General features: G+C 38.7%; 2 protein-coding genes across 10 annotated transcripts in view; both read left to right on the forward strand.

The window, feature by feature from the left end:
• WNK1 (WNK lysine deficient protein kinase 1) overlaps positions 1–23742 on the forward strand; it is a 160921-nt gene that overhangs the window by 104217 nt on the left and 32962 nt on the right. For 5 of the 9 annotated variants that reach the window (XM_010363546.2, XM_030938656.1, XM_010363550.2 and 2 more), the window contains exons 5-9: positions 1639–1727; positions 3984–4203; positions 5789–6119; positions 6858–7045; positions 16739–16822. In XM_010363546.2, coding sequence (XP_010361848.2) covers positions 1639–1727; positions 3984–4203; positions 5789–6119; positions 6858–7045; positions 16739–16822 — 912 coding nt within the window. The remainder of the gene's footprint in view (positions 1–1638; positions 1728–3983; positions 4204–5788; positions 6120–6857; positions 7046–16738; positions 16823–23742) is intronic. The other 4 variants (XM_030938654.1, XM_010363553.2, XM_030938655.1 and 1 more) reach the window with 1 other exon arrangement.
• Positions 12345–14380, forward strand: LOC115899925. Its single transcript, XM_030938662.1, is given in 2 exon segments — positions 12345–13304; positions 13306–14380. Coding segments are annotated over 2 exon segments (1305 nt in total). The 5' UTR covers positions 12345–12629; the 3' UTR covers positions 13936–14380.

A 23742-nucleotide genomic window follows, 5' to 3' on the forward strand; every position in this document is an offset into this window, starting at 1 on the left:
CACACATTGCTGTTTTGGTTTTGGTTTCGTTTTTAAAGATGGAGTCTTGCTCTGTCACCAGGCTGGAGTGCAGTGGCTCGACCTCGGCTCACTGCACCCTCTGCCTCCCGGGTTCAAGAGATTCTCCTGCCTCAGCCTCCTGAGTAGCTGGGACTACAGGCACGCACTACCATGCCCATCTAATTTTTGTATTTTTAGTAGAGACGAGGTTTCACTGTGTTGGCCAGGATGGTCTCAATCTCTTGACCTCGTGATCCGCCCACCTCGGCCTCCCCAAAGTGCTGGGATGACAGGTGTGAGCCACGGCGCCCAACCTGAAAATTTATTTTTGAAGAATTTATTGGCTGGGTATGGTGGCTCACGCCTGTGATCCCGGCACTTTGGGAGGCCGAGGAGGGCAGATCACCTAAGGTCAGGTGTTCGAGACCAGCCTGGCCAACATGGAGAAACCCCCATCCCGTCTCTACTAAAAATAAAAAAATTAGCTGGGTGTGGTGGTGTATACCTGTACTCCCAGCTACTCAAGAGGCTGAGGCAGGAGAATCGTGTGAACCCAGGAGGCGGAGGTTGTAGTGAGCCAAGATCACACCACTGTACTCCATACTGGCAACAGAGCAAGACTTCATCTCGGGGAAAAATTTTTTTAAAAAAGAAAGAATTTATTTATTCTTTTTTTTTTTTTTTCCGAGATGGAGTCTCGCTCTGTCGCCCAGGCTGGAGTGCAGTGGCCGGATCTCAGCTCACTGCAAGCTGCGCCTCCCGGGTTTATGCCATTCTCCGGCCTCTGCCTCCTGAGTAGCTGGGACTACAGGCGCCCGCCACTGCGCCCGGCTAGTTTTTTGTATTTTTAGTAGAGACGGGGTTTCACTGTGTTAGCCAGGATGGTCTCGATCTCCCGACCTCGTGATCCACCCGTCTCGGCCTCCCAAAGTGCCAGGATTACAGGCTTGAGCCACCGCGCCCGGCCTATTTATTCTTTATAAAGATTCTAAACTATTACTGTGATGACCACTATGTAGTATCACATGTAATAGTGGTAATGAGTTTTCTTCTGAGGTTAATTGCAGAGCTTATCTTTCACATGGGTCCAGTATTTTACTTTTCATTGTGTTTTATTTGTGCAGGACAATTTGCCCTTCAGTTATCATACCAAAACAATATAAACTGAGTTTGTTAAAGATTACTATGATAATATAATGCCTGCCAAACTAAGTATATGAATTCATGCCCACACGTGGGTTTGGTGTTCCAAATAGTTAAATCCTGTATTGATTGATGTGTTTAGGGAACAAGTTTGAACAAAAGATCTTCTAATCGATTAGAACATTTAGCTTTCTTTTTTAGTCAATAACTTCCTTTACTTGAAACACAGCAGAAGATATTATTAACATCTGCCTAAATTTTTCCATTGCCACATATGGAAGTAAGTGACCCTGCTGTCACTGTTCCATGTTTTCTTGTGAAGAGCTAAATTGCCACTACCCAACTGTGACACTGCGTGGACCAACTCCTGCAGGCAAATCAGAAAAAAAGCCAGGATAGTAAGAAAGGAACCTAGAAGAACCTTAATTGGAAATTTAAAAAACAAAGTTCAAAGACCCTGCTTTTTATTAATGTATTTCTGTTTATGCTTTTCAGGGGGTGAAGCCAGCCAGTTTTGACAAAGTAGCAATTCCTGAAGTGAAGGAAATTATTGAAGGATGCATACGACAAAACAAAGATGAAAGGTAAGTTGCCTCTTTTGACCTGAGTGATACTTGAACAAAACCTAAAAAGTAATGTGCTTTGAGTACAACACTTATTCTTCGGTGTATTTAATATTTGTGATTGGTTTCTCTATTTGTGCCTGTAACATTTTTAAAGATAGGGTTTTGTTCATTATGGTTATACAGATGTGATATACTGGAACACGGTAAATATATGGTTTGGTAGAGTTTCAGTAAACCAGAACCACCGTAAACATAGCTACATTCCATGAGAACTACTTACTTAGCCGGGCGTGGTGGCTCAAGCCTGTAATCCCAGCACTTTGGGAGGCCGAGACGGGCGGATCACGAGGTCAGGAGATCGAGACCATCCTGGCTAACACGGTGAAACCCCGTCTCTACTAAAAATACAAAAAACTAGCCGGGCGCAGTGGCGGGCGCCTGTAGTCCCAGCTACTCTGGAGGCTGAGCCAGGAGAATGGCATAAACCCGGGAGGCGGAGCTTGCAGTGAGCTGAGATCCGGCCACTGCACTCCAGCCCGGAGGACAGAGCAAGACTCCGTCTCAAAAAAAAAAAAAAAAAAAAAAAAGAGAACTACTTACTTAAAACATCAGCATGATTTATAAAACTCAAAAAAGAGTTTAGTATCTAACACAGGAAATCTTTCCTTAGTCGTTTACCATTGAATTCTAAATGGTGAAATAAAACCTTGGCTCTTTAAAGTCAACTCAACTATTATAGGTCTGATTTGCTGTCCTTATGCCAGAATTGAAGAAGAGCAAAACACAAAAATTCCTTGAGTAAAAAGAGAAGACTTCACCCAGGGGTTAGAAAGAGATGTGGCTTAGTCATTTGTACTAACGGAGGACTTTTCTTAGAGGAGTAGCAAGTATCTGATCTGCCATATAGCTGATTCATCACCCGTTAGGCATGGTGAAGGTCCAGTGTCTGTTTTTGGAAAACAGTCTATCTTTGCCACCGGCTTCCATCCTCCAAAAAAGAAAAAGGAGACCAGCTAGTACAGATATAAATTGCAAATTGAGCATAATCAACCACCTGAAGAATGAGCGCAATCAGATATATCAACCAAACTAAAGAATTCCATCTTTTCACCTATCCAGTCTCGTTCTTTTTATAACGTCATTATTTAGGAGAGCTTAGCTTCATGGCTTTTAAGGCTTTATTAAGTAAAAATTTAGTTTGAGTTTTCATTTGTATATATGCTGGGTCATTAAATCTCTTCAAGAACTTTTTTTTTTTTACTATAAACAAAGGAACGTTTGTTTCAACTCTTTTTTTTTTTTTTTTTGACATAGCCTTGTTCTGTCTCCTAGGCTGGAGTACAGTGTCACGGTCTCAGCTCACTGCAACCTCTGCCTCCCGGGTTCAAGCAATTCTCCTGTCTCAGCCTCCTGAGTAGCTGGAACTATAGGCGCACATCACCACCCCCGGCTAATTTTTGTATTTTTAGTAGAGACGGGGTTTCACCATATTGGTCAGGCAGGTTGTGGACTCCTGACCTGAGGTGAACCACCCACCTTGGCCTCCCAAGGTACTGGGATTGCAGGTGTGAGTCACTGCGCCCAGCCTGTTTCAACTCTTGATGGAGCAGCTTATTAGATTATTGGCATATTGAAATCATTTTATCTTAAGACTGTTTCGCAATCAGACTTCTGCTTGCCCAGTACACAAATTATTGAACAAGGATTAAGAGAACTTATTGGTGTAAATAAAGCTTACTGTGGTAGAAGGTACCAAACTAGAAACAAAAATGTTTATTTTCTAGTTTTTATTTCATTATTTACAGCTTTTATAACTGTGAGCAAGATTCTCAACCTTTCTGCGCCTCCATTTCCTAATAATCAGGAGATGATATTGAATTGGGTGTTGGTCAACAAGATCATAAATATGAAGATTTGTGTTACTTATAAAATGCTGTATAAATGATCATGTGATATTTTGAAGCTTTAATAGAGCCAATTGTGTTAGCTCACCATTACTAGTATACTCTTACTAAAGAGATCATTGGATTTAAAAATTATCACTATCAGTTCTTATTCATGAATGAGATTGTTATGATGTTTTATAACTTGAGAGTAAACCTCTGTAGTTACCATTCAAATGCAGCAATGTTAAAATGAGTTATAAACTTTCCCATGTATTTTTTCCCATTTTTTTCTTCTGTGAATAACAATAATTGGCCACATTTGAAAATTATTTTTTCAAACTAATGGTGTTTTATTTTTGTTCCTTTTCTTTTCCCCTCTGTTTGGAAGATATTCCATCAAAGACCTTTTGAATCATGCCTTCTTCCAAGAGGAAACAGGAGTACGGGTAGAATTAGCAGAAGAAGACGATGGAGAAAAAATAGCCATAAAATTATGGCTACGTATTGAAGATATTAAGAAATTAAAGGGAAAATACAAAGACAATGAAGCTATTGAGTTTTCTTTTGATTTAGAGAGAGATGTCCCAGAAGACGTTGCTCAAGAAATGGTAAATTGACTTTAGCCATTTAAAAATTGATTTAGACTTATATACATCGATACTATTATTAAGTAAAAAAGCAGTTGATGAAGTGCTGTGTGTGACATACCCCACTGACAGAAAATTGTGATGACCCTAAAAGTTATCTTTGATTAGTGGGATTTTCCAGTGTGTGTGTTTTTTTTGTTTTGTTTTGTTTTTAACTCCCTTCTTTGTATTGCTTTTATAATGGGTGTTAGATTTTGTAGTCCTTTTTAAAAGTAAATTTTTTTTTTTGAGGGAGAGAGAGACAGGGTCTTGCTCTGTCACCAGGCTGGAGTGCAGTGGCCTGATAATCACAGCTTACTGCAGCCTTAGACTCCTGAACTCAAGCAATCCTTCTGCCTCAGCCTCCCGGGAAGCTGGGACCATAGGGACGTGCCACTACGCCCGACTAATTTTTGTATGTTTAGTATAGACAGGGTCTCACCATGTTGGCCAGGCTTGTCTCGAACTCCTGATCTCAAGTGATCCTCCCACCTCAGCCCTCCAAAGTGCTGGGAGTACAGGTGTGAGCCATTTTGCCTGGCCAAAAGTTATTTTTGAGAAAATATGTAGATAGATAGATAGATAGATAGATACACACACACACACATAGGGATAGATGGATGAGATCGATAGGTAGAACTAGTAGAATGCATTCCAAAGTCATTTTGAAAAGTCTGTAAGATTGAGTGACTCCCAGTTTATATAAGCATCATTCATTTAGAATGACAACTTATGTTTCTACATATTGGTTCATTAGCCTTTGATCAGTTATCTGGATGAACCCTATAAACAGACATAGGACCATGAATTGTTTTTACTTTGAAGAGAGTTTTCCTGATCAAATATTGGTAGGAAGCCTTTGATGTATTATTATTTGAAGTATGTCTAAAAGATCACCCTTCCATAAGGAAACCCTTCCCCAAATTTACGCTTGCCATAGTGCCCAAAATAGCTAATTATTATGGAAAGATAACTCAGAATATCTCTACTCAGTTTTATAAGAACCATTCAAAAGTGGTAGTTGCCTCTGGGAAGAGATCAGGTATGAGTTACTTGTGTTTAACTGTTAGTTGTTTGTATTATCTGAGCTTTTTTGCTTTTTTGGAGGGGAGGAGCAGTGTTAAATCTTCATATTTGTACCACAGTTGTTTTATCAGATTGAGTGGTTGCCTTGTAAAAGAAAGTAAAATCAACACAGGTTAATGTTAATGGTTACGTGTGAGGCGAAATACAGTGACTAGAGCAGAGTACCTTACTTGGTTTAGGAACCGAGGTTTTAGTTGCCCCATTGTTTGGTTGTTTGTTATGAGGAGTGAAGGTATACCTACCCTTCAGGTTTCTGCAAAATGGTGGTACCCACTCCTCAAGTATCTACAAAGATGGTAGGGAAATGCATAATGCAGACCAGGAATTTTACAGTTCAATTAAGGCCAGTCCTGAGAGAATTCTTTGTTCCTCCTCTTCTCGACTTTTTTACAATGCCTTTTTTTGGACGGTGGGGGGGCGAATGGGCGGGTGTTGTTTTCTTTCAGTATACTACTGCTTAATATACCCTTTTATTCTGTAGGTAGAGTCTGGGTATGTCTGTGAAGGTGATCACAAGACCATGGCTAAAGCTATCAAAGACAGAGTATCATTAATTAAGAGAAAACGAGAGCAGCGGCAGTTGGTACGGGAGGAGCAAGAAAAAAAAAAGCAGGAAGAGAGCAGTCTCAAACAGCAGGTAGAACAATCAAATGCTTCCCAGACAGGAATCAAGCAGCTCCCTTCTGCTAGCACCGGCATACCTACTGCTTCTACTACTTCAGCTTCAGTTTCTACACAAGTAGAACCTGAAGAACCCGAGGCAGATCAACATCAACAGCTACAGTACCAGCAACCCAATATATCTGTGTTATGTACGTATCTTGGGAAGTGACAGATAGGCTAATGATTCTCCTAATTGGTTTTTTTAGCTTCTTGTTATTTTGCATTGGCTTCTTGGTTTTGAATTATGAATCCTACTATTATACAAAATTTGAAATGGTTGTCATCTAGCTTCTCTTGATTCTTATATCTGTGACTAGGAGAATAGAAGGATGGGGCGGTAAGGAAATGTGATTAGGATACAAAATAATTTTATAAACTCCAACATCCTGGAGGTTTCAATTTGTAGATTTCTAATTTTCACAACTTATTTAAATAAAATGGAATTAATAATGAAGAATGAACTGGCTTGGCTACTAAAATTGAACCCATCAGTCTAGTTGAGCTCTTTTAGCAAAGCTGAGTGGTGTATAGACTAAAAACTAATGAGAACACTGGTTATTAATTTAATTACCTGTTTAAGACTGAGAACCTTCTGGCCTCCATACTTTGAAAGCTGTGTCAAATTTAAGGCTTATAGTGTTCCATGTTGTTTCCCTTACTCTTCAGGTGATAAGATTCTGTGATAGCCATATGGATTCCTCATTTAAATATAGAAATCTAAGGAATATGGTTATAATTCATTTTTTATTTAGTTCAAATCTGTGCAAAGAATAACTAGTAATATAATGGGTCTAAAATAGGAGAAAATATGAACCTCCGTTTTGTGATTTGTCTTTCTCTCTCTTTTTCCTTTTTTTTTTTTTTTGGGTGATTCATTTTTCCTTCAGCTGATGGGACGGTTGACAGTGGTCAGGGATCCTCTGTCTTCACAGAATCTCGAGTGAGCAGCCAGCAGACAGTTTCATATGGTTCCCAACATGAGCAGGCACATTCTACAGGCACAGTCCCAGGGCATGTACCGTCTGCTGTCCAAGCACAATCTCAGCCCCATGGAGTATATCCACCCTCAAGTGTGGTAAGTAAATGCTTAAGGGAATGTAATACTACAGTGAGAGCCAATGGATAGTCTGCTAAATTAAAATTCTTTGTACAAACCAAGTAGCAGTATGAGTCTGAAGTAGGAAATATAAAATGCTGTATCTCTAAAGGCTTATTCTAGAGTATAATTAGAGTAGTCCTGGTAGAGTAGGATATAGACATTAATGTGTGGGCATTAGCTGAACTGCCTACATGAAGCAACTACATACAAGATTTAGACTAGTCTGCATTTTTACTAAAGGTAATGCTCTCTTTAGCACTTGAGTTGAAACTATTCACAGCAATAAAAGCTGTATATACAAATGTTTTGCGGGTGGGGCAAGGAGAGTTTTTCAAAAGCTTGTTAAAGTAAATACTAAGTATTTCCTATAAGATTCCGTATTGTACAAAACACAGGTAAGACCTTCAAACCATTATAGAATGCTGCATGTGAGTACTCTAGATTGAGGGAATCCTTTATTTGAATGACTGTTTAATTTAGCGCTTGTGTTGAGTTAATCATCAGTTGCTGTGTGTGTTCCTGCCTTTTAAAGTCTGTGTTGGACACAAGTTCCTTCCCTAGTATATGTTCTTTTGCTTTTTCCCTTTAGTTGGTAACTGTTTTATTACTGATTTCAGAATCAACTTATGGAAATTATTTCCTGAAACATTTTATGGTTGCACACACACACACACACACACACACACACACACACACACACACAATTATCCTATGTTTTACAGTAGGCACTCTTGGTTCTCATATAGAGAATGTTAAAGTAGATCATCAGATACTACTCCCTTTCTTTTGTTGACCTCAGAGGAAAATAAAATACGTCATCTGCCTCTGAAAGGCACTAGAAAATAAGTAACCTGTCACTGTGTAGCACTTGTTTAGTGAGATCTTTAAGCAGACAGATTTCCCCCTCCTCAGAAAGCTTTTAATCGAAACTTTGTGGAATTCTTGCCCTTCTTTAAATGAAAATCTTTCTCTGTTAAGAAAATACTTCTGCTTTTTCTGATTTTTTTATCCTACAGCTTGGAATAAAAGATACTCATTGTTTCAGAGCCCATTTAATCCTGCTTTGGCTGGGTCTCAAGGTGAATGGCCGCAGCAACACAAATGAAAAACAACTAATGTACTAATTTTTTTTTTAACAATCTACTTTCTCTCTTTAAAATAATTAAGTGAGGGTGGGATAGAAGAACTTTATAAAGGCTGCACAGAAAATATATTTTTGTGCTCTGACAAATATTACTTGTCAGCATTTTTTGTCAGTTTCTACTTTTAATTGATTTTTTCTGGATTATTATAACTAGATTTTGCTAAAACTCTTGTTTTTTTAAATTTTCTCTTGTCTATACTCATCATGGGGGAGCATTAGTTCTCTGTTTTAGAAAGCAAGTAGAATGACATGAAGATACTAAGTATTTGAGCCACTAATATAGCCATGTTTATTGATGCTCTAAAAGCAGACGTTCTTGCTTTTTAATGACAGTATTCTATGGAGGTATTATGAAGAATTATTAAATATTGAGAATTTAAAAATTTGTCTAATGGTCTCATTTCAGGAATGTGGCTTACAATAATATAGACAAATTATAAGTGAGATTTTAGAAATTAGAATAAAAGAAATAAGGCTGGAGAGAAATCAGAACAGGAATGAAACTAAATAATCATATGATGATTTTTAAATCCTTGCTATTGGTGGACCACAGATTTGACCCAAAGCATTCTACACAGCCAAGTTTTGGAAATGAAAACATAGTTTTCATAGTTCACAACATCTAAAAGGAAAATAACAGTCTTATTCAAGACAACCTTTATAGTATTGCTCATACTGCCTTATAAGTGTATTAAACCCTGTGCCTGAAAATTTTTTTAAGGTATTCTTTTTTTTTTTTTGACAGCGTCTCATTCTGTCTCCCAGGTGGGAATACAGTGGCATGATCTTGGTTCAGTGCAACTTCCACCTCCTGGGCTCAAGCGATTGTCCTGCCTCAGCCTCCCCAATAGCTAAGATTACAGGCACCCGTCACCATGCCCAGCTAATTTTTGTATTTTTTTTATTAGAGACCCAATTTCACCGTGTTGGCTAGACTGGTCTCGAACTCCTGACCTCAAGTGATCCACCTGCCTCGGCCTCCCAAAGTGCCAGGATTTACAGGTGTGAGCCACCACGCCCAGCCTAAATTATTCTTCAGAGATTCAGATTGAAGATATTCTCCCATTGATTACTTTGTAAAAGTACAAAATATTTCCTATATCCAGTTGTGAATTTCTTCTAGAAAGCTAAACTTTTTCCTAGTAGTAGATCATGACCTTTTACCTTTACAAATAAAGAGTGGCAAGTATAAGAAATACTGTGAGCCAGCAACTTTCCATCTCATGTCTTCTAAAACAGAAACGAGAGTCTTTTTCTGAGGTTTCCAGAGCTCTTGCAAAATAATCCAATCTTAAAATTCTCTGTATCTTTTAATGTACTTTAAACTAATAGAATTCATTCTTGTTGAATCTTAAGTTTGCCAAAGTTGCAAGCTAATCATCGCTTTCCCTGTCTGCACCCTTCAGTCAGTTGGTCATTCTTAAATTCATACACTCATAACACTTGGTGTTATTTCAGAATATTTAGCATGATAATTGATCATTATCATGATCATTCATTAAAAAAACCTGTACTTGGCTGACAACCTAGAATAGTTGTGATCTGTCAGATGTGCTATGTTGAGTTACAGCTCTCCTCAAAAAAAACTGACTTTGTGGAATTGGGAGAGGATGGAACATTTCTTTATGCAACTATGCCCTGTTATCATTGTACTTTTGTTTATTTTGTTTTCAAAGTACTGTGTTTTTCATGTGTGTGTTTGTTTTCTGTTTAGCCTCGTCGTGGCCGTAGCATGTCGGTTTGTGTTCCCCATCTTTCTGCTGTTCCCTCTCTGTCCCGCATCTCTCCCAGTGCTCCTTCCACCCCACCACCAGTGCTGTCTGCACCTCTTTCTCCTTCCCTCCTTCGGACTGCCCCTGAGGAAACTTTTGCCGAAAAGCTTTCTAAAGCATTGGAGAGTGTCCTGCCTATGCACTCTGCCTCTCAGCGCAAGCACCGACGCTCCAGCCTGCCTTCCCTCTTTGTCAGTACTGTATGTAACTGTAAACTTCTGACAAATGAACAATTATTACCAATGAATACATCCAGGCAACAAGAATTTTAATTAAAATTGAATAAAGAACAGGACTAAACTCAGTTATATTATGCTTCTAGGATACCAGTTATTCCTATAGGAAACTTTTTTTGTAATAAGGCTCTTAGGGGGAATAAAAAGCAAGGAGGTAATGAGGGAGAATACTTATAATGTCCTTGGCACATACCAGCATGTGTCCAATAAAATTTACCTTTTATTATATCTTCCTATTTCCTATCAACATTTCTTTCATTTTCATATTCTAGTTTTAAAAGTATTACTTAATTTTAAAGTTATTGCCTTAATCAAAAGCAAATTTTATCAAACATTACCCAAACATTTTTTCTCCTCACTTTATTCTAAGGAGACACTAATGAAACTGGATGAGTCCTTTTTTTTAATAACCTTAGTCAGCAAAGGATAACCTTGGAGTGAACATTTATTTTAATGTAATCATTTATGTAAGATGATGTGTCAGCAAACCAAAGGGCTACATAATGTTCCCCCATGGGAGTATTTTTTCCTTAGGTTTCAACCTAAGGTGGGACTGTAGCTCTAATGAATACATTAGACACATATATAGTGTGTGTGACTTTCTTTGGCTCCATTAATGTTTATAAAAGATATATTTCTTAAAATTATTTTAAGCATGTGGGTTCTTGCTGCTGCTTTTCCAAATAAAGAGTATAGTTAACTTGCTGACTAGCAACCCTAGAATTTTCAGATTTTTACTTAGGAGAATGAAGAACTGTACAATGTTATGGCTTTGAGACATACCATGAGTAAAAAACAATAAAATGAGCATTCGTATTGAAAATAGAAATCCTCTTTTAGCTATTGTGAACAGTTGATCTACTTTGCCAGCTCGATAAGGATCTTTCCTATGGAAGAATGAAACTGAATTATTTTAAAAGGGGGAGTCTGTGATAGTAAATTATTTGCTTATTTATTTATTTATTTATTGGAGGTGGAATCTTGCTCAGTCGCCAGGCTGGAGTGCAGTGGCATGATCTCGACCCATGGCAACCTCTGCCTCCCGGGTTCAAGTGATTCTCCTGCCTCAGCCTCCCGAGTAGCTCGGACTACAGGTGCATGCCCCCACACCCAGCTAATTTTTGTATTTTAGTAGAGATGCGTTTCACCATGTTTGGCCAGGGTGGTCTCGATCTCCTGACCTTGTGATCCACCCCCTTCAACCTCCCACAGTGTTGGGATTATAGGCGTGAGCCACCGCGCCCAACCGATAGTGATTTATTATAGTGTATATTGTTTGCATTTGGCAAGCTATGTTTCTAAATTTAGTCTTAAATCTAGAACTGCTTCTTGAATAAAAAGTGCCATCAAATAAAATTGGCTGTCATTTACATTACCCTTGTCAGTTGATTTGAACACCAGGATGTCAGAATCAGAAAATTCATGTTTACAGCCGGGCTCGGTGGCTCTAATTCTAGCACTTTGGGAGGCCGAAGTGAGCAGATCACCTGAGGTCAGGAGTTCGAGACCAGCCTGGCCAACATGGCAAAGCACGTCTCTACTAAAAATACAAAAATTAGCTGGACGTGGTGGCACACGTGTGTAGTCCCAGCTATTTGGGAGGCTGAGGCAGGAGAATCCCTTGAACCCAGGAGGCGGAGGTTGCAATGAGCCAAGATTATGTCGCTGCACTCCAGCCTGGGCGACAGAGCAAGACTCCATCTCAAAAAAAGAAAAAAGAAATTTCATGGTTATGCAACTCTTATATAGGATCAGAAAAGTGGACATTTTGTGATTTAACTCTGTAACATGTTTCGTGTAGTAAAAATATAGTAAAACTGTTAATCATCTAGTTTGGGATAGATAGGAGAAAGACGTTACTGTCACTAGTCAAATAATATCTTTTACTATCTGATTTCTGGTTAGAAGGCATACTATTAATTGATAAGAAAATCACACTGAAGGCCTCTATCATATCACAGTATAATAAGAATATAGGGCAAGTTAGTTCACTTTAAATTAAATTAAATTAAATTAAATTAAAGCACACTTCTTACAGTATAGAACTAGTCGGGCTTTTATGCCTTGTTTTAGTTCTTATTCTTCCTTTAACTCTTTTTCTGTTGATATAATTTACATTAATGCTTAAGAGTAAACTTTAAGTGTGGGTAAAAATGAAATAATTACTTACAAAGTTTAATTCTTCATTTCCTTTGAGAGAGAAAAGTTATGGAAAAGCAGCTCTTATCTAAAGCAAAGAGCCCACAGATTGATTTCATTGGCCCTGGATGTATTTAATGGGTTTTTACTGTGCACATAATTTCCAGAAGCATTGTTATTTATTTATTAATTATAAATTTGGTGTAACCATTTCATAGGGTTACACAAAACTACCCAGTTGTGCATGTCTGATGTAATTTCACATATGAATGTATGAATTACTTGTCTTATTCATGTTGATACAGCCTCAGTCCATGGCGCATCCGTGTGGGGGGACCCCAACATACCCAGAATCACAGATATTTTTCCCAACTATTCATGAACGTCCAGTTTCTTTCTCACCACCTCCCACCTGCCCACCGAAAGTAGCCATTTCCCAGCGGCGTAAGAGCACCTCCTTCCTGGAAGCCCAAACTCACCACTTCCAACCCCTGCTGAGGACTGTTGGCCAGAGTCTTCTTCCACCTGGTGGCAGCCCAACTAACTGGACACCAGAGGCCGTAGTTATGTTGGGTACTACAGCCAGTAGAGTAACTGGAGAGTCATGTGAGATACAGGTCCATCCTATGTTTGAACCATCTCAAGTTTACAGTGACTATAGACCCGGACTAGTACTTCCAGAAGAAGCTCACTATTTTATTCCTCAGGAAGCAATGTATCTAGCTGGGGTACCTTACCAGGCCCGGGTGGCAGAACAGTATGAGGGCATTCCATACAACTCATCAGTACTGTCAAGTCCTATGAAACAGATACCTGAACAGAAGCCAGTACAAGGGGGCCCTACTCCAAGTTCTGTCTTTGAATTTCCATCTGGACAGGCTTTCCTGGTAGGACACCTTCAGAATCTAAGATTAGATTCTGGATTGAGTCCAGGATCTCCCCTTCTCTAGTATTTCTGCACCTATCAGTACAGATGCTACACGTTTGAAATTTCACCCTGTCTTTGTTCCTCATTCTGCGCCCGCTGTGTTAACTCATAACAATGAGAGCAGAAGCAACTGTGTATTTGAATTTCATGTTCACACACCAAGCTCCTCTTCAGGAGAAGGAGGTGGAATTTTACCTCAGCGTGTTTACCGAAATCGGCAGGTTGCAGTGGACTTGAATCAAGAAGAACTGCCTCCTCAAACAGTTGGATTACATGGCTACCTGCAGCCTGTGACTGAAGAAAAGCATAATTACCATGCCCCAGAATTGACCGTTTCTGTGGTAGAGCCTATCGGACAGAACTGGCCAATAGGAAGCCCAGAATATTCCAGTGATTCCTCACAAATCACTTCTTCAGACCCCAGTGATTTTCAGTCACCTCCCCCTACAGGGGGAGCAGCTGCATCTTTTGGCTCTGACGTCTCGTTACCCTTTATCCATCTGCCTCAGACAGTGTTACAAGAATCCCCACTTTTCTTCTGTTTCCCCCAAGGAACCACATCTCAGCAGGTCTTAACTGCCTCATTTTCTTCAGGAGGATCTGCACTTCATCCACAGGTTATAGGAAAACTTCCACAATTATTTTAAACTACCCTACTTTGCACCATAACATTTAAATTTTCTATTCCTCATTTCCCTGAATCATGGATTTTTGAGAAATATTGTTTAATTTTATCAGTAGAGTTTCCCCATCTTTGGAGGGTCATGAACTACATATATGTATTTAAAAACAAAATATGAGAGAAGCTACCTGATATACCTATTATATGTGAAAACCAGTGGAAAAAAGAAGGCAAAAACTAGAATTTTAGTCATTCATCAAAATCAATGACTTCTATCCCTATGCACATTATGTTCAACCAGTAGTGAAAATGCAAGTGTATATAATGTGTGGTTGACCCAGCATTATTTAGGAATACAAATCTTAAGTATTACTTTCTTCCTCCAAACAAGTTTTTAAAAAATAGGATAGGCCGGGCGCGGTGGCTCAAGCCTGTAATCCCAGCACTTTGGGAGGCCGAGACGGGCGGATCACGAGGTCAGGAGTTTGAGACCATCCTGGCTAACACGGTGAAACCCTGTCTCTACTAAAAAATACAAAAAAAGCTAGCCGGGCGAGGTGGCTGGCGCCTGTAGTCCCAGCTACTTGGGAGGCTGAGGCAGGAGAATGGCGTAAACCCGGGAGGCGGAGCTTTCAGTGAGCTGAGATCCGGCCACTGCACTCCAGCCCAGGCAACAGAGCGAGACTCCGTCTCAAAAAAAAAAAAAAAAAAAAAGGATAAATTTTTTTTCTATAAAATATTAAAAATGGAAAATAGGGAATGCTTTTTTTGGAGTAGTATTAATAATACACAGAATTTTCATTAGTGTAGAAGGATCTAAAAAGACAAAATATATCTTACGGGAACAAAAAAAGATAGAAAAGGAAACAGTTTAGGAATTTGCCTTAAATGAAATTGCCTTTTCAAAATGGCATCAGTCAAGCAAGTTGCTGTGTATTATATGTCCAAATAAAATGCTAATTCATAAAATTAAGGACTGATTCTAATTTCTGGCAACTAACAATCTAGTGAGTGGTGGGCTTTTTTTTTTTTTTGTTATAAGAATTTGTGATATGGCCGGGCGCGGTGGCTGAAGCCTGTAATCCCAGCACTTTGGGAGGCCGAGATGGGCGGATCACGAGGTCAGGAGATCGAGACCATCCTGGCTAACACGGTGAAACCCCGTCTCTACTAAAAAAATAAAAAAAATTAGCCGGGCGAGGTGGCGGGCGCCTATAATCCCAGCTGCTCGGGAGGCTGAGGCAGGAGAATGGCGTGAACCCAGGAGGTGGAGCTTGCAGTGAGCTGAGATCCGGCCACTGCACTCCAGCCTGGGCGACAGAGCAAGACTCCGTCTCAAAAAAAAAAAAAAGGATTTTGTGAATGTTGCAAACTAAGGAACAGTAGACATCTCAGGCCTTGTATTTTCCTCAACAAATTTAATTTTAGTTATTTATGTGTATGAGCATATACACACTTAGCATATAAAGACAATGTAATGAACGTAATAGAATTCAAAAGTACAGTCAGTGTTTACTGTTTCATATATTCATTTGGTATATTTTATCAAATGTGTACATCTTGTAAGATCTACGTAGAAGACTATGCAGTTATATATTGAAGACATTTGGATATGCTACATTTTCTACTCTTTTAAAAAGTACTGTGTGGTGTTCTTCCTACTTTCTTCCTATGTTCTTCCCTCATGAGGAGCATAAACAACTCCCAAAATTGTACAAATTATCAATTATTTAGAGTTACACTAAGACACAAAAAGATCCAGAAGCTTGAAAACTATACATGGGCATGCAGTATATTCACATCAGTATTCAAGTTGCAGCCCCTATTATAAATATTAATGTATTGCCAGTAATTATCCTTTAGACTTTCCAAAGTAAAAAATACCAGGTGGTTAATGTATAGACATACTACAGAAGGAATCAGAACTTACAATAGTTCAGCTGCAGTGGAATGTGGTATTATATCCATGTAAGCTTTAAGGAACCCCTTCTAAACTGAAATGGAATGACAAAAGTGGTAGCCTTTTCATTTCTTTAACGTACCTATATATAGTCCTGCATTCATTTCTCACTTTCTCATTTGTTTTAATTTGGACTTCTCAGTGATCAGAACGCTCTAGTTGGGGTTTCTCAAACTCAACACTGTTGACATCTGAGGTTGGATAATTCTTTGTTGTGGTGGACTGTTCTATGTATTGTAGGATATTTAGCAACATCCTTGGTTTATACCTCCTAAATACTAGTAGCAGCCATCTCCCTCACTTGTGACAGCCAGAAATATCTCCACATATTGCCAAGTGCCCCCCTGGGGGTGGCTCAATTGCTCCTGGATAGCAATGATCGTCCTAGGTACTTAGCAGTTGATGATGATAACAGATTTTTTGATACTTTTGATAAAAGTCATTGTGGCACTATAAGAAGTGTTACCAAATTAGCATTACCAAATACCTTTCTTTAATTTTTCAGATAAATTTCAGATTGATAGTATTAACACTTTGTTCCTGATTATTGTATTTCTAATAACAAATTTTATTATGAATCTGACCATTCTAGCCAGCTAAAATTACAGCCTGAGCAGCATTGACAGCTTAGATTTTCACTATCGTGGGTTTTGCATGGGTTGGGATCAGAACATGTTGTGTGGTATGATCCTTCTCTAAATTTTTCTTACAAAAGATGACCCAGAGGCCTCTCCCATACATGATCAGGTTAATGTTTCATTTTGATCAAGCAAACTCTGAGGAGATTAAATATTCATTGCAAAAGCCTGACCTCTATACACTTACTTTAAGCCTTCTCTAATTTGTTGTGTTCATTTCTTTCCTTCAGGCACAGGGGCAGAGCCAGGGTCAGCCATCCTCAAGTAGCTTAACAGGGGTTTCATCTTCCCAACCCATACAACATCCTCAGCAGGTGAGAACAATGCATTGCAACATTTTATGGATTAGCAGTGGCCAGAACACTATTTTAACAGAATTTAACAGAATTTAACACTATTTTAACACTATTTTCACAGAAACAGAAAATGTGTTTCAGAAAAAATCTTTTTTTTCTTTAATGTGCTTTTGAACAATTTAGTAGACATACATTATTACTGATATAATTGTCTTTTTTTAAAAGAAGATCCTACACTTTTTTTTTTTTTGAGACAGAGTCTCACTCTGTCACCCAGGCTGGAGTGCTGTGGTGGCAATCTTGGCTCACTGCAACCACTGCCTCCCAGGTTCAAGCAATCCTTCCACCTCAGCTTCTCACGTAGTTGGGACTACAGGTGCCTACCACCACGCTCAGCTAATTTTTGTATTTTTTAGTAGAGACAGGGTTTCACCATGCTAGCCAGGTTGGTCTCATACTCCTGACCTCAGGTGATCCACCTGCCTCGGCTTTCCAAAGTGCTGGGATTACAGGCATGCGCCACCTCACCCAGCCTGGATTCTACACATAATTTACAGTACAAAGAATATGTCATCCTTTTTTTTTTCCCACTGCTTGCAGCAGTGATTTGTCATTACCTTCATTGTGCTTGCCTCTACTAATCCTGCACTTCTTTTTAATTATTTCTAATCTGTAGAATGATGTGTCAGATTTTACACTAAGAAGTATCTAATGAAAGCTTAAGAACAATTACTTCAGGAACATTGTTTTTTAATTTTAAATTTTTATTTATTTATTTTATTTATTTTATTTTTTATTTTTTTTTTGAGATGGAGTCTTGCTCTGTCGCCCAGGCTGGAGTGCAGTGGCCGGATCTCAGCTCACTGCAAGCTCTGCCTCCCGGGTTTATGCCATTCTCCTGCCTCAGCCTCCCGAGTAGCTGGGACTACAGGCGCCCGCCACCTCGCCCGGCTAGTTTTTTGTATTTTTTAGTAGAGATAGGGTTTCACCGTGTTAGCCAGGATGGTCTTGATCTTCTGACCACGTGATCCGCCCGTCTCGGCCTCCCAAAGTGCTGGGATTATAGGCTTGAGCCACCACGCCAGGCGAATTTTTATTTATTTATTTATTTAGAGACAGCCTTGCTCTGTTGCCCAGGCTGGAGTGCAGTGGTGCAATCTTGGCTTACTGCAACTTCCACCTCCCAGGTTCAAGCGATTCTCATGCCTCAGCCGCCCTAGTAGCTGGGACTACAGGTGCATGCCACTATGCCCGGCTAATTTTTCTTTTATGTTCTACTTATGCCCAGCTAATTTAGCAGAGATGGGTTTCACCGTGTTGGCCAGGCTGGTCTTGAACTCCTGACCTCAAGTGATCCACCCGCTTCGGCCTCTCAAAGTGCTGGGAGCCACCACGCCCGGCCAAAATAATTTTAACTTCTGCTTTGGGGAGATTGTTCCAGAAAGTTCAAGGAATTCAAGAGATTAGTGTAATCCAGATACATCCAACAATAAAACTGGTAATTCTAAAATTAAAGATTTATAGTGCATCACTGATACTAGTTAATAGTAATTATTTGCAAGGGAATAATGCATTTTTGGCATAATTGAATACTTATTAGCTATTCGACATAAAATTCATAGCCACTATGTGTGTAATGCAAACTTCCTAATGATAGTTCCCCATGTGGGTTTTTTAATCACCAAACTCTAAACTGGCTTCTGTTTCTATTTGTTTTTAGTTTTGAAACAAAGTTTTCAATTCTTAATTACAAATGGCCCTCTTTCAGTCCAGCATTTGGTCATGTAGTCATTCGATGCTGGTTTAAGATCAGGAGTTGCTTGTACAAGATGAAAATCACTTAAAGGCACTTTCTACAGAAATAATTGATTAGTTTGGTTATACATGCACTCACTCTGTGATCAATACCTCTGCAGAACTGAAGGGCTGGGACTTACATGCTTTGTTTTGTACCTGTCCTTTCTTTCAAGACTGGTTAAATTCAAGTAAACCTATTTTTGCCAACCTTAACAAAATCTGTTTTGTTCTGTTAACAGTTCCTAATTAGAATGCAAATTACAAGTCACATAAAGCTGGTTGAGAACGGAAGTGCAGAGCACTAATCTCCTAACTTGCTTATCTTTGGATGTAGACGAACACCAGTGAACTGAGCAAATTGTATGTGCTCTGTTCTTTCTTTTCCAAAGGAATTTGTTATATGTCTTGTATTTGGGGATATACATGTATACTTACTACCAAATGAAGAAGATAATAAAATAATTCATTGAGTTTCATGGTAAGAAAGAGTGTGAGAATAGAAGAGAGCAGTACCATAAATGTCAAGTTAAAAGAGTTAGGTAGCTCCCTCTCCTGGAGAAAAAATATGGCTAAATGCTATCTCTGCAGCAGAAACAAAAATTAATTATTTGTTTCAGTGATGTTTTTGTGTTAGATACTTTTATAGCATGTGTTGTAGAATCATAAAATTGAGCCCTCGATATATATAGGAAGTATATTCAGTCTAGAATAATTAACTTCTCCAAGGTCACCTAGATAATAAGGGAGCTAGCTACAAATTGTAACCCAGAATTTAAGATTCCTAGAATAGTATTGTTTCTTCCATTTTAAATAAAGTTCTACAGGGACTTAATGATTCTGCAAATGTACCTCAGAAGCTGTCTTTATTTGTTTTAATTATTGGAGTTCCACATTTAAAAAAAGAAAGGTTGAAAACTTTTTGTACTGTATGGATAGTCTATTTTTAGACATGATTTTTGTTTTACATACTTTCAGGTCCAATCCCACCTTAGAGAACAATATCTCTTGTTTTATTTTAGTGAGGAAAGAAATGTACTTCTGTTAAAATTTACTTTATTTCGTGGGTTTCTTGAACATAGCAAATGAGGAATTGCTTTTTTGTGTGTGTGTTTTTTTTTTTTTTTTTTTTTTGAGATGGAGTCTCGCTCTGTCGCCCGGGCTGGAGTGCAGTGGCCGGATCTCAGCTCACTGTAAGCTCCGCCTCCCGGGTTTATGCCATTCTCCTGCCTCAGCCTCCCGAGTAGCTGGGACTACAGGCGCCCGCCACCTCGCCCGGCTCATTTTTTGTATTTTTAGTAGAGACGGGGTTTCACTGTGTTAGCCAGGATGGTCTCGATCTTTTGTGTGTTTTTATAGGGTCTCGTATAGTGATATGCTAGATCTTAACAAGGTACCAAAAATAGCTGCCTCCTGCTGAAAAACTTTATGACCGCAAACAAAGTTGTGAACTTTGTCGGACACAATGCCAGCTACTTGGAAGGCTGAGGCAGGAGGATCACTTGAGCCCAGGAGTTCAAGGCTACAGTGAACTATGATAGTGCCACTGCACTCCAGCCTGGGCAACAGAGCATGATCCATCTCAAAAAAAAAAAAAAAAAAAAAAAAAAAAACCACCGAAGTTGTGAACTACTTACCCTACTAAAGTCTGTTTGAACTGGTTTCATGAGGCAAGCTTGGGCAAAGCATGATGCTTAACTCTTAAGCTAGACCACCCCTGCCTGGCTGAAGTGCTGATTATTAGTCAGTGGGACTGTGCACAGCAGATCAACATGTACTTCTGGCATATCCAGAGGTGCCACTTCTTCCCAAATGCTCTAAGATATAACATTAACCATTAGCCATTGTAAATAACTGGTCTAGAGATCTCTTTAAGACGTTAATACAAGGGTTACTGTCACAGATACCTCTCAGTTATCTGAAGCAAAGAAATAGCTTGTCCATAAAACTGATCATTTTTGACAGTCCTTTCAGCTTTTTTTCCTAATTGAGTTCGGATACTGAAGGTCTGCAGAGATGGACGAGATACGACTACTTTAAAAGAGTCTAAATAATATAGTAAATATATAGGTAAATTTCTACAAAACAAATAAGGATAATAGCTGATATTAAAGTGCTTTGCACATTGTACCTACATTCTCATTTAATCTTTTTAAGAACCCTGTAAGTATAGATGCTATAATTATTTCCATTTTACTGATGGGAAAGCTGAGATCTGGAGAAGTGAGTAGTTTACCCAAACTTACAGCTTATAAGAGGTAAAAACAGAATTTAAATCCAAATAGTCTAATTCCACAGCTCACTACTTTGTGTGTACTAATTTGACTACTACCTAATTACGTCCAAAAAAAGGGAAGAAATTAACATCTCTCCCAAGCAGGAAAGGGAATATCAGGAAGACTTTAGGAAAAAGGAGGCATTTGAAATGGACTTTGATTATAAGTTAGACTCAGATATAGAAATAAAGAATATTCCAGGCCAGAAGATACAAAAATTATACTGTGAGCAAGGTGAAAGGCCCAAAGATAGAAAAATAGGAGACAAAAACAAATGTGCCTTTAGTTTGGTTGAACTAGAGCATAGATATGTGAAAGTATAAGTTAAGGAAAGATTGGTAGAGTCTAAATTTTGATATGAGCATAATTTTGAATTAAAGAGGATGTATTGGGGACTGGGAGTATGTGATTACCATATGCCCAAAGATAACATGGAGATTCTTTCTCAAATTTATCCTTTAGAAAAGAGGGGAATCACCATGTATTCAAACCTTTATCGCACTCTCATATTCCAGGGTTTTCACTGTCCTTTCCTTTGAACAACAACAAACCCAAAAAGGTTAATGAAATCAAATGAAACAGGTGAGAACAAATGTGCCTGCAAAGACTTTAGCTCATGTAGTTAGAAATGTTTATTGAGAACATCAGACAATTGTTTTTAAGCCATAAACATAAATTTAGTCCTTGTTCTTCAGCAATATGACTTCGCTGTTCTGAGGACTGTATGTGATTTTAAACAACTAGTTTAAAGATCTCTTTAAGATGTCAGTATAAGGGTTACATGAATAAAAACCTGTAAGAGAAATGCAAAAAAAAAAAAACTCGTGGTTATTTTAATGTTACGTAAGTAGGTGCCTTTCGCTGCACGTTTTACCTGAAGACACAGCTCAGAGGGAATGTGTTATGTTATGCCAGAAAACTGCAGGAGCGCTTATAACTTAGCTTCTGTGACGGTGAAGATGCTGGTGTCTTTACCTGTGAGGAGTTTAGGGGAGAGGGAGCAATATTTCTGAATTAATGTATTTAGTGTGCAATCTTATTTAGGTGTATAAATTAATAAGTTAGATAATTATAGATATCTCATTCACATTCCTTAAAGTTTAAATATATTCAAGTTGGCAAATAAAAAAGGTTTTCTGGTTTTTTAGTTCCTTTTTCTCAGGTGGGAATTAACAAATGTGTCTTATATTCAGAGCACCTTTAGAATTGGCTACGTGTGGTGGATCTTAGTTTGCAGAAAATAAATTTCATATAATTCAGCAGCCATTTCTGCTTTTTAAATAGTTAAAATAAGAATACATTATCAGAGGCCGGGTGCGGTAGCTCACACCTGTAATCCCAGAAATTTGGGAGGCCGAGGAGGGCAGATCACGAGGTCAGGAGATCGAAACCATCCTGGCTAACATGATGAAACCCCGTCTCTACTAAAAATAAAAAAAATTAGCTGGGTGTGGTAGCAGGCGCCTGTAGTCCTAGCTACTCAGGAGGCTGAGGCAGGAGAATGGCGTGAACCCGGGAGGCGGAGCTTGCAGTGAGCCAAGATCGCACCGCTGCACTCCAGCCTGGGCGACGGAGCGAGACTCTGTCTCAAAAAAAAAAAAAAAAAAAAAAAATACATTATCAGAAATACTTAAATAGGAATAAGCCAAATATGACTGCTCTTGCCATTATATTTTAACATTCTTTTGGTGATTTTAATTGATAGAAATATAAGAAGAGCAAAAATATTATTTCTAGATTATCACCTAACAAAATCTAAGATGCTTATCACAGTGGCAAGATACATAATAAATGTACAAATAAATAGCGTATCTTTATGCCAGCAGTAACCGATTAGTTGTATGGATATACCAGCGTATTTGTAAAAGGCTGTTGGTTGCAGCCTTATTTTAAGGAGCAAAAATGAAACAACCAAAGTGGTTATCATTAGGAGATTGACCCCATTTAGAAATTAAATGAAAGTGGTATGCTGTAGAACACTGTGTATAGGAGAGGCATGTTTTTATTTATTTTAACAAAAACTGTGTGAAAATGGCCACTTAGGCATAGAAAAAAATCCATGAAGGTTATGCGCCAAACCACTAATAGTGGTTTCCTCTTGAGAACAGGATTAGGAGTATTTTCATTAACTTTGTAATATGATATACTAGTTAAAATTTTTATTACAAGTAGATGTATTAAGGAAAAATTTAAATTAGGTATTAGAGGATCTTGAAAGTCAGCCGTAAACTTCAAATTTTCTTTCTTTCTTTTTTTTTTTTTTTTTTTTTGTGGAGACAGTTTCACTGTTGTTGCACAGGCTGGAGTGCAGTGGCACAATCTCGGCTCACTGCAACCGCCACCTCCCTGGTTCAAGTGATTCTCCTGCCTCAGCCTCCTGAGTAGCTGGGATTATAGGCATGTGCCACCAGGCCCAGCTAAGTTTTTGCAATTTTAGTAGAGATGGAGTTTTCTCCATGTTGGTCAGGCTGGTCTCGATCTCCAGACCTCAGGTGATCTGCCTGCCTCGGCCTCCCAAAGTGCTGGAATTACGGGCATGAATTACCGCGCCCTGCCTCAAGTTTTTATTTGTTAGGCAGAAGGGGCAGTACTCTAGGGGTCATAGTCCTGTTTTGTTTGGTTTTGTTTGCTTGATTTATTACAAAATTTAGTATTCGAGTATAGTTACGTGCTGTGCATTAAATTAGATGTAAAATTATGTGCCATGCATTAAATTATACCTGAGTGCCTAGTACATAGTAGATTCCCAGGTGTCATTCCCTTTGCCCCACTTTGAGTTAAATGATAATGTCCTTGTTTCAAAAAGAGAAACTTCATTTTTATAATAAAATAAGCAATCTAAGGCATTAACAGCTAGTAAATATTAAA

The sequence above is a fragment of the Rhinopithecus roxellana genome, chromosome 10 (genome assembly GCF_007565055.1).
Source record: "Rhinopithecus roxellana isolate Shanxi Qingling chromosome 10, ASM756505v1, whole genome shotgun sequence".
Classification (NCBI taxonomy): Eukaryota; Metazoa; Chordata; class Mammalia; order Primates; family Cercopithecidae; genus Rhinopithecus; species Rhinopithecus roxellana.